This window comes from Micropterus salmoides, unplaced genomic scaffold, assembly GCF_014851395.1.
Source record: "Micropterus salmoides isolate LMB-PRFRI ecotype aquatic unplaced genomic scaffold, ASM1485139v1 Ms_hic_scaffold_17, whole genome shotgun sequence".
NCBI lineage: Eukaryota > Metazoa > Chordata > Actinopteri > Centrarchiformes > Centrarchidae > Micropterus > Micropterus salmoides.
The window spans coordinates 8,130,321-8,142,446 of NW_024040817.1; the positions used below are offsets into that span (position 1 = coordinate 8,130,321).

The 12,126-nt window shown below is 38.4% G+C and overlaps 1 protein-coding gene across 1 annotated transcript; it reads left to right on the plus strand.

Moving 5' to 3' along the window:
* The first annotated feature begins 376 nt into the window (after positions 1 to 376).
* Positions 377 to 11,294, plus strand: LOC119907849 (formyl peptide receptor 2-like). The gene is made up of 3 exons (XM_038725529.1): positions 377 to 528; positions 8,316 to 8,502; positions 9,373 to 11,294. Exons 2-3 carry the CDS (start codon positions 8,323 to 8,325, stop codon positions 10,255 to 10,257), a joined length of 1,065 nt encoding a protein of 354 aa, XP_038581457.1. The 5' UTR covers positions 377 to 528; positions 8,316 to 8,322; the 3' UTR covers positions 10,258 to 11,294.
* Positions 11,295 to 12,126: the final 832 nt, after the last annotated feature.

Genomic DNA, 12,126 nt, shown 5'->3' on the forward strand with positions numbered 1-12,126 from the left:
GAGCAGCTGGGGGTTAAGTGTCTTGCTCAGGGACACATTGGTGCATGGGTCACAGTGGGAAGTTGACCCGGGTCTCTCACACCAAAGGCAGGCATCTTACCCATTGTGCCATCACTAGTGGAACAAACGTGCGTGTGTGTGTGTGTGTGTGTGTGTGTGTGTGTGTGTGTTTGCTTGAGTGAATATTTGTGTGTGTATGTGTTAAATACAAGGAAAAACTCTAACAAATTGAGTGCAACTGTGTGACAAAAAGAGAAGCAGGCAGACAGGAAGACAGATACACATGACAAAAAAGGAGAGAGAGAAAGAGGAAGGGTCTGTGTTTGTGTGAGAGAGAGAGAGAGAGAGCGAGAGAGAGAGACCACACATAACACACATCTATCTTTTGGCAATGAAACCACTTTACATAAGTAACAGTGACACAGATGACCACACACGGCACATGAAGATGCGTCTTTACTCCTTCGTCTGACCACTGAGACAGACGCAGCTGACTTCAGTAGTGTGATATCAGTTAATCATCTGCAGGTAAGATATCAGGACCTTACGGCTTTCTCTATATGTGTTTTGTTAGAAACATAATGACTGCATGGATTATATTCATTTCTGCACTTTGGGGAAAGGGTTAGTGCTGTTTAATGTTTATGAAGTAAAGACGTCTAGTCTCATGTTTCAAGTCTGTTTTTATTTTTAAACCAAGACCACAATGTTTCTCAAGACAAAACTAGTTTTTATCACACTTCAGTTTCTGGGAGTGGATATTGAAGGAAAACAAATGAAATACGTCTGTTTTATGTTTTAAGGATTTGCTCAGTACTAACATTTTGTGACTTTGCAAATACACAGTTCATTAATGTTTCCTTATTCTGTTGATCAAAACATATTCTGGGCAGCTGTGTTTCTTTTTATAATACATGCAAATTAGTAGTATATAAATTTAATTTGACGGAAAGACAGTTGCTGTTTTGTTTGTCATTAACTGTACAGTCGTGGTGCAAAATACACCCATAGCAGGTCAACCTATAATTATACAGGATGTCATGCTTCCTTAGTTGGGTACAGTGATCAGATATTTTTGGCTGTCCAACCTGACAGTGGTGATGAAGCCTTTTTGCTTATTGTAACACGTGTATGCAGCCTGAGGTTGTTTGTACACCACTTTCAGACTTTATCTAATCACTTAGGCACTAAGAGACAAAAGGACATTTTCACCAGTAGAGGCTGGAAAAAAAAATACTTGAATGAATGTTAAATTATTGGTGATATACAAGTTTAATGTTTTGTTTTTCTTTCTTAGAAAATGATTATACTGACTCCATTGACTTCTTCTAATCATTTACCGCGTTGAGTTCCATTATTTTTGTGACCAAGTGATGCCCAATCACAGGTTCCAAGCTGTGAGCAGTTCCCCCAAACAATGATATTTAATTTTCAGACCACCCCGACAGTATACGACCATTTAAGTCGCCTTTGTAAGCAGCGTGTTTGACCCATTTTTACAATTATTTTTAGGCTGCAGCCTTCAGTGGCCGTAGTAATTATGAGGAAGCTGAGCTAGTATAAAGAGTGATAAAGTCCATAAAAGGAGGAGGCTGAAGTGGATAAATGGGGCAAAAACAGACCTTTCACCCAGGAGGATGCCGTTTGGCTTCTTCGTGAAACCAAAAGCCACTGTTGACTTATTTTTACTTAAATGTCGTCACATACTTATGTGACTTACTTAACTTAACTCACATAACCCACAGAAATTACTTATTTTAACCCAAACTGTGATCTTCTCCTAAACCTAACCAAACTGTGACCATTTTGTAAGTCACATAACTTAACATAAACATGTTGACAAAGGTCCGGTACGCCTGTCACTGGTCCTCTCCGACTCTCCATTCATATGTGGTTTTCTTTCCACTGTCATATATGTTGTTTTCGTTTTGTTTTCATTGGCTCACAACGTATTCTGTTATTTAGGTAGTGTTGTTAACTTTGATAGATTTGATTGGCCTGAAAAGGTAAAACACTTCAGCATTTCTTAAAAGTCAATGTAGTGATTGTATAGCAGTTGTTCTTCTTTCTTTTATTATCTGTTTCAGATTTATCTGGCGACCCCTTGTGGGAGTCCCTGCCGCAAGGTTGGGAACCACTTATTTACTTTATTTCATGAAATAGCCATATTATGGGAAACAGAAAGCATCACTTTCATTTTGAGTTAATAGGTTGTCAGTAGACATCATGACCCAATAAGCACTTATTTGGTGATCCAATAAACATCTAGTTGTTTCAACAGCATTGCCTGTATTCTCAGCATGTAGTTAGGAGCGCTTTACAAAAAGTCACTGAAATTACAAAAAAACAACACTTAAAAATCTTTCACTTTTCAACTGAATTTAGCTTAGTTTTGACTTAAAGTCTCGTGAACTGCAAATTACTATTAGTTGACACACAGTGGGAAGTCATTACTGTAATGACAAAAAGGCCCAGCACTGTTTCAAGTTGCTGAATGTTTTCTATATTGAAACACTGAAACAGTGTGATGATTTTTTTGTGCTGCTTGGTACAAACTGGTTTCCAATGGTTTTGGTTCAGGAGATCTTTATTTCTTCCTTCTACCACGACAAAGACTGAAGCTGCTGTGTTATTCATATTTTCTGGCTTTTTAAATTTTTTTGATAATTCCTCTACATCATTCTTCTACATTTTAATCCTAATTTGTTTACTTTTGCATAATTGTCTTGCTGGCTTACAGTAGGGAAGTTTAACGGCTTTCAAATTGTAGCCTAAATGTAATTTTTAATCAGATCATATATACATGAGCCGTGGATTAATGTAGCTGACACAGAGGTTTGTGGTTGTTTCAGAAGGAGCAGGACAGTGTTTGTGGTGAACTGCTGTGTCATCGGTAGCTGGGGGCTCATGAATGTTTTTCTTCTGTGGTATTTTGATGTATTTCCTCTCAATGTGCCCAGCCATAGAGATCTTGAGAAATGTTACAGTTTGCCTGTGTGTTGTGTCCGCTTGATGTTAACAAACGTCCATTTTTCCACTAATACCAGTAACAATAGTAACTTTGACTCAGTCTAGCTCCAGTATCCATTTCATTAAAACCTTCACATTTGCTGGGATAAAATCTTTAATGATGAACTGAGTCAGCACCAGTTACTAACGTATTGATCACTGAAACATGGGTCACTTAAAACGGCAACAGAAACATCTTCACACAGTGTTCAAGCTTGTGTTCTTTTTTAAATTAGCAACTCAAATGCTGATCTAGAGTTGCTGCAACCAATAGGATTGCCACTGAATGCGCACAAGTATTCCATACACTGGATGAGAATTACATTTTTGGTGGGTTCACTGAAACTGAAGCAGCTAAATAGAATTCAGCCATCATTAGCTTTATATCCTATTGTACATTGGATATACAATAGGATTTTTCTAAAGCCCCTTTCAGACATGCTCTCCTTTATGTTAATCTGATGTTCTCATGTTTGAAAAAGCTTACTGGTTACTTTTACCTAATGACAATCACAATGGCAATATTAACTTTTCTGTAACATGTTTAACATGACACAAGTCTGAATAGATCCTTTTCACAGCAGACATTTTGACTCGTCAAAGCAGCAAAGCCACAGATGGAACTGATAACATTAATGGCGGGCCAGTTCCAGGGTTCTGGTATTGTGCATACACTCACTCACTGACATGGCTTAATGGGACACTAACTAAATTAACGTTAAGAAAAACATCTGATCACAGCAGACAGAGGACCTTCATCTCTGTGCACACAACTATTCTAAAACTATTTCTCCCCTTGTGGTGTGACCGGGGTAAAATAGTTATTTTTAAAAAATCCTATACAACCACAGTCAAAATCTGACCAACAACATTTATCTATTTTCACTTTTCATTCATGCCAACTACATGGATAGATACAACAATATCCAGCAAAATGCTTTACATACATCATGTGAGCAAATGGGAATTAAACAAGAGCAGCAACTTAACGTCCTGTCATTAATTGCTTGTGTCAGATATTGTAAAACAGCTGATGTTGAGTTATTTTAAATTGATTGATTATGTTAAATTGATGTGGAAATATTAATCGATTCACTGAGAAGTTCTCAGGGTATCATGATACAGCCTGCGAGTGAACAGAAAACATTGTGGTTTACATGTTTATGTCATCGCAGGTGCCAACTATCATGTGAACATCGTGCCTCTTTCTGTAGATGACTGACTCACTGTCAGAGTCTGAGTGACAAAAAGCTTCAACAGATAGAAGAAGCATAGATGAAGTCCAGTAATGTTGCATATTCCATATCCACAGGTTTCAGATGCTGCTTCAGTGTGCTGAAACCTTTTTGTTTCATTCGAAAACTGGGTCAGACAATCACACAGGTTGTTAACCAACGAACAAATTATTCATTATTTACTGAGCAACACTCTGGTTTCAATGTGATCTACGTCCTGCAGTTGGGCCCATAATTATTTCATGCAGTGGATTATAATTAACAAATTTTGTTCCCCTTCAGTTTCACTGTGGTATGTAGTACGATTAGAACTGTGTCAGGAAAATGGAGGGTGATGAATAAAATGTTTCACAACCAACAGGAAAGAAGGCCAAAACCGTGAAAAGATGATTGTAAACCAAAAGAATGACGGAATTACCAGCTCAGCTGAATGAGCTTCACAGAACATCTTCTCGTTTAATGTGTTAAAGTCGAGCCTGCGTTGTTGAGTGTTTCCTTTCGCCGCTGGTAAACCACATCCCATCTGTGTTCAAATGTCACATAATAAAAAAAGACCAAATGTTGGACTTGCATTTACAACTTTGCACCATGTTTGCTTTTCTGCTGAAACTGTGCAGCACTTTTATCAGATTAGAACTTTCAGTTTATCCCCCGAAACAACATCATGACCAAAACAGTGTGTGGTGAAAGACACTTCTGTGAATTGTAGTCTTTTCACATATACCACTCATTGTGTTAGATCCTCTCTATCACTGTTAAGTTTTTACTTTCCTCCTTAAGCATCATTACATGGATATACATATTCAAACCCACTACTCCATGTTTTTTATTGCTGTGCCATTTTATCTAATGGAAATATTTTAGATGTCTTGTGTATCACATGATCTCCTGGGTTTGTCAGATTAAAGGGCAGGTGGAGCCATTGATGCCCTCAATAATACCATCATCTTGAAGGAAACTTTAGAGTTGCTGCACTTCTCAATTTCCCCTTTTGAAGGCCGACGCCTTCCTTCTTTGAACCACAGAAACCACCTCTGTTCTTTTCAGCTGGACTGTTTCTTTTCATTTGAAGTTCAACTGCATGCTACCACTGGTAAGAACATATTTAATATAGGAAATCTCACCTACTTCTTCTCAGCCTCCTTAAACAGAATTTCTATAGCTCATTTGGCTAAAGGAGGTTTTCTCTGTCATCTTTATTTTCTGCACCACACTTCACTGTGGCATTTTGCTGGTTTGGGCTACAACAGTTTGATGTTTTCTTTCATTGGATGTTACTATATGTGTCTCTAGAGTCGCTGCATCTTTAATCTGTGGCCACTAATCAAAGTGTGAACTGTCAACTTCACTGTGCTTATCAAACCCATACAGTTACAGTATGTGGGTTTATTCAACTAACCTCGTGACGTGAGGATTTAGGACATTGTGGTGACAGTAGATCAGAGCATTAAAAGATTACCAAGAAATATTGATAATTGTCTTTATTGGTGAGAGGATGATCTTGTCTAAGTAAATATAATCTCAACAGTTCATCTCTACATCGACAGATGTACAGCTCGAGGTAGATTCTTGTCAATGTTGGCTTTAAAACTGACTTTAGAAGTTCAGTCCCGACCATGGAAACAATTGTCAACTGATAAGCTTCAACATGTAACAAAAACTTTATAATCACTCAAATGTTTTATTTATTCCTTCGATGATCATCACCTTGACCTGTTTAACACTGTTCTTGTCAGTTGTAGTAATTTTCTTGTTGAGCCTTCTCAAATGTAAATTTGTGCAATACAATAAAGTTATCTTTTCTACCTTATCTGATTTGAAATAAAATAAAACTCTGTGCTGCACATATGCTGTTAAATACAAAAGTTTCAAAAATAAGAAATAAAAAGTCCATAAAAGTCCTTTTATCAGAGACAAAAAGATGAAACTGATATTAATAATTTCATCTAACATTAGGTAAGTAAGCAAATTTAAGACCTATGATATTAACATAAATACATTGTATGGGGTGTCATTGGAGGCTTTTGATTGTCAATCTCGATTAGATGCTGGTCAACAATTATGCAAAAAGTCTGTGAGTTGTCTCAGTTGCAATTGGGGTAACAGGACATTAAATTACAAGAAAAGGCAACACAGCATGAATCTGGGTGTCATTTTTTCGAAAGAACCATTTCTCTCATGCGCACATATAATATTTTACGCCATCAGACACACACTGGCACATGCAAATGCATATAGACACCTTGGTACATTCTTAGACACTGAAGCACAGTGACTCAGCTGGGTATGACTCGTCCACACACACATACACTCAGACAGTCTATTTATTTTCATAGCATCATATGAAGATAAGGATTGTGATCAGAAAAGTTTACTTGTTTAAGTGACACTGAAACATTTCTTTTTCAAGCATGTGACTCTCATACTCTTTTTCCTTTATCCCAACTGTCCCAACTTTGGTGGAATGGCAACCTGACTTGGTCACAGACCGGGTCAGCTCCTTTGCTTTCACTGTAATTTAGCTGCATTTCTGAGGTGTATGTTGCCTATTAAGATGCTGCCATTGGGTTATAACCAGGGCTGGACTGGGACAAAAAATCGGACCTGGCATTTTTGGCCAAGGGAGCCCACCAAAATCGGTCAGACACCCCTCACCAATACACAATCCTAAGGGCTTAGATTAGGGGTGTGACGAAACACTTAGCCTATGAGAAGTAACATTACACGAGATTGGGGCCATGACAACGAGACAAGACTATATTTTAATAGGCCTACTATTTAGAAAAAAGGGGGGCATTAAACACTTAATTTCTTGCATTCTGGAGACATTTTTTGCACCAGGGAAGCAAATTCAGGTGGCAGGTGACAATTTAGAATATACAAATATAATAGAATATAATGCAAGTAACTTTAAGTTTCAATTCTGACCCAATAATCCCTCCATGAAACACCCCCATTGTTGGTAATGAACTGAACCCTAAACCTACAGACTTTGTCAGTATAAACTTAAAACGCATACAACAGTCAACATATCGGTGATAAAATCCTGAAAAAAATCACACATTGTTCTGTTGGTTTGAATGTATTGTCAAATATTTTGGTGACGTTTGGAGCAACAGTGAGCAGCAAATAAAATGTTGTGCATTCTGTAAAAGTTACAGCAAGATATTAAATATCACTACGGACTCACCATTTGATCTGAAAACGTTTTGAAACACTTGATATCTGCCATCCAGAGAATGTCTGTGTTGATTTTGGTACAGAGAATGTCTGTGTTGATTTTGGTACTGTTTGAACAAAGACTTGTGGAGATATAGATGTTAATTGATTTAGCATATTCTGAAAAACATAGTGAGGCAGTTCTAAATTGATTGAGGTTGCAGTGAGGCAAACTTTTGTCACATATCAGTAGATGTGCTAAAAAATGATTCATTCATTCATGATGGAAGAATTTTTTACTCTAAGCCAAGCTGTTCTCGAGCTAACTGCAGAAAAAAGTGAAGTTCATACAGCACCATGAGGTCAATGAGTGCCTTTTTATGCCTTAGTTTTAGGTGGAATTTACCACCCACCTGCCAATTTTGGTGAGTTTGGTCTGGCAGTTTTTGCTGCATGAACAGTTTTAGCAAAGAAAAAAAAGAAAGAAAGAAAGCAGAAAGCAAAAAAAAAGAAAGAAATCCAAGCAGCTAACTGCTCCAGCAGTTAATGTGTCTGATCATGTAAAATCTAAATGTGCTCTTTGGGTTTAGTATGGATTTATATGCCCTTTGGACTGAGATAGTATGTGAATATATATTTTGGATATTTGGCTGTTAAACACAACATTTCTTTGGCATTCCTTAAAATTATTTATGAAGTAAATATTGTAAATTTGTGCTCAAATATTATTTGAGGGAAAATTTGGTCAAGCACACAAATGAAAGTTGAAATAAAACGTAAAAGTTTCAAATAAAACCATTTTTTTATAGCCTCTAACCAATCCACTGTAAACTCCTGTCCCTTGTTGTCTGTTAAAAATAGGAGTAATCTGATGGGTAACATTTAGATTTTCTTGTATTCTCTGTTTTCCAGACACACAATGTCTCTCAATGCCTCTCATCCCCTTCACATGCCCAAGATTTCCAAGAATGACCAGGAGACAACTGTGGACATTGATGCCATAATGGACAACGTCTCCATCGTCCTCTACACATTGACCGTCGTTATCGGCATCACAGGGAACTCAATGGTTATCTGGGTGGCTGGATTCAGGCTCAAGGTGGATATGCAGTGTATAAAGCTTTTTTGTTATGTTAATGTATTGTTAACATAAATAATAATAATAATAATAATAATAATAATAATAATAATAATAATAATAATAATAATAATAATAATAATAATAATAATAATAATAATAAATAATTTTCCTGATATGGTGTAGATAAATGAGATATCACCACAACTGCAGGCCATTGTCCATAGTCCATCTATTAATGAACCTACTGCATGGATGTACTGAAATGTGATACTCTACTCTACTCAAAGAAGGAAATTTAACCATGCTAGTTTGAAAATAGCTCATAAACAATGTGCATAAAAAAAGTTCTTTTTAAAAAGAGGAGTTTGATATGCATAATATAAAAGACAATGTGCTCATTTTTGCATTCTGAATAACCAACTCAACAAAAAGTTTGGCCAGAGTGTCAATGTTCCAGTCCTGAACAGATATTTTTCAGTCGTAAGCTGTAACATGACAAAATAGGCCGGGGCGAAAAAGACACCACACTCTAAACTCTTGACATCCTGAGTATCAGTCTTTTTCAACCCCTATGTACACTGCTACAAGACCGTTTGTGGGTGGTTACGCTCAACTGCTAAGCGACGATTGGAGAGGGGTTTAGCGAATGGTTAGTTTACTGTAAGTAAATTAACAGTTGCACTACTGTTTTTTGATGAGCACATACAGCAGGCCTATGTAGCTGCACACTGAAGACTCTTTGGGCTAACTTTTATTGTTTCTATCTACATGTTGTGTACTAAATATACCCCTGCAATGTTCCTCTTTTCCTTCTTCTTCATTCCCTTTCTTTGTTTTCTTTCATCTCCCCTCTTTTCTTTTGTTATTTCTTTCCTCTTTTCTCCTCAGCCAAAGGTCACCAACGTGTGGCTGGTGAATCTGGCAGTAGCGGACCTGATCTTCTGCTTCACACGAGTCTTCTCCCTCATTAAGAAGCTCTTCTTTGACCACTGGCCCTTTGGCATCTTCCTCTGCAAGTTCAACGGCTTCTTCAAATATGCCAACATGTTCTGCTCTGTCTTTCTGTTGGCTGTGATCAGTTTGGACCGAGTGCTCTGTGTTTGGCAGCCTGTCTTCACCAGGCGACGACGCACCCTATGGGCCGCAAGGATAGTGGCTGTTTGCGTCTGGATTGTTGCGATCATCTTCAGCACTCCGTACTTCATGTACCGCCAAGTCTACCTGAAGAACAACCTGAGTAAGTGCTCTGTGGACCCGAAGGAGAAGGCAGGGTACACCAGTGCTAAAATGGCTATCTACTCCATTCGCTTCCTGTGTGGCTTCTTGTTGCCTTTCATGGTCATCCTCATCTGTTACATCCTGGCCGGAGTTGGCATCCGACGCACGCGCTTGTCCGGGAAGTCCCGACCCCTACGTATATTAGCATCGTTAGTCGTCGCATTCTTCCTGTGCTGGGCGCCGTACCACTGCCTCCTGCTGGTGAAGATGGTGGATAGTAAGAACACAGTGGTGAAGTTCTGGCACCCCATAGCGTCTGGCATCGCATACTTTAACAGCTGTGTGAACCCGCTGTTGTACTTCTGCATGGGGCTGGATGTGAGAGGACGGTTCAAGCAGAGTCTGGCGGGGGTGTACAAGAGAGCTCTGGCGGACGCTGACGACGGACAAACAACCCAGTCCAACGAACGCTCTTTAGATGACAGCGCTGGGTCTAAACACACTTATGTGGTGGCAGGAAGGAGTCAGACATCAGTGGATGTAGCTAAAGTCTGAGCCTCTCGCAGTTTCCTAAACACATCTTTGAGCATAAAAGGAGCATCCTTATGGTTTTCCATTAAAGTCACAGTGAAATGGCAGATAGCATGTCTTTAGCTCTGTGCGATATCGAACAAATCCCTCGACATATCATTGGACAGCTTAAAAGTGGGCATGGTTTTACGAAGACTGGCAAGAAGTATTGGCCTCATTGTTAATAGAGATGCAATTTGATATACAAAAAATCATAACTGACACATTTTACAGACTGTATGTTTGGCGAATAACAACAGAAAACTAGACAAGAACTCGAAACGTGTATTATGTTATTTCACTGTCTTTAACAACATTAACTATTAAACATTTTCTGAAGCATACACACATAAGTATGTAGGTATGTAGGTAGGTAGGTAAGTAGGTAGGGAGGTAGATAGGTAGGTCGGTAGGTAGGTAGGTCGGTAGATAGGTAGGTAGGTAGATAGGTAGGTAGGTAGATAGGAACTTCTATAGCTCTTCCCAGAAGGCAGCAGGGTGAACAGGCTGTGGGGTTGGTACTGTCCTTTAGTTATCCTTTGGGCTCTGCTAGGCACCTCACCTCACTGATATCACTGATGCTCGGGAGAAGGATAACAATGATCTTTTGAGCGATTTAATCACCCGCTGCAGAGCCCCCCGGTCCTGGATCATGCACATCCCATGCCAGTTTGTGATGTTTCCAGTCAGGATGCTTTCTATTGCCCCTCTGTAGAAGCTGACAAGAACTTGGTGTGGGAATTTGGCCTTCTTCTTCTCAAGAAATGCAGTCACTTCTGAGCTTTCTTCACCAGCGTGGAGATGTGATGTGACCATGTCAGGTTCTCTGTGATGCTGATTTCCAGGAACCTGAAACTGTTCACCTGCTCCAGCTCAGCAACAATGATGTAGACAGGAGTTTGTGTCTTTATCTCCTTCTCAACTCAACTCAACGATCAGCTCCTTAGTTTTGCTGACATTAAGCAGTAACTAGTAGCATGACTCTTTAACACTGACATATATATATATATATATATATATATATATATATATATATATATATATATATATATATATATATATATAATTATTTTTTCTGCAGGTACCTTTCAAGAGTTTGTTTTGAAAGGATCTGTTCACAATAAAAATGCGCCTTTCACAAAATATTAAAAAAACAGTGGCTTATGCAATGGATTATGTCTCTCAGATATAATGACATTTCATGTCATTAAAGTCACAGATGAAAAGTGGAACTGTGGTTAGCATGGAAAGAAGAGGGAAGTGAGACTATTAAAAGGAAAGCCAGTAATAACTTAAGTCATGACACTGTCTGGTGTTCAGGGGTCACACTGAAGGGTAGATGAATTGAAACTGTACAGTAAGTCCTTCCATTTTAAGTAATCTTTCTATGCACATTTTCGTTTTCTACCATGAGAAATGCTCAAAAGGGTTTTGCCAGCTGTGAGTGTAACTGTAACCTCAGTACAAAAGTGGGTAGAGTATTCATGGCTTTTAGCCAAGAAGCTGGTCAACCAGCATAATGAGCAGCAGTACTTAGCAACCAGCTCATAAAACACAGCTGTACTTGCTCGGTAGATCACTTACACATCACTAGGATACATATCAGTTCGATCTGTTTATCTGACTGCTTATCTTTTCTGCTAGTTAGGTTTTATGGTATTTCTGTTCTGCTGTGTACTGAAGCAGCATTGTCATGTTGAATGTTATGGATGTAAGCTCACACTGTTACACGTGAATTAAACATTCACTGCAATGAATGATAATAAGCTTAGAGTAGTTCTACTTTTTTGTTTGTAAGTGAACATTTCTGTAGCACATCATAAAATTACGGTGTAAAAACTGTATGAATGTAGA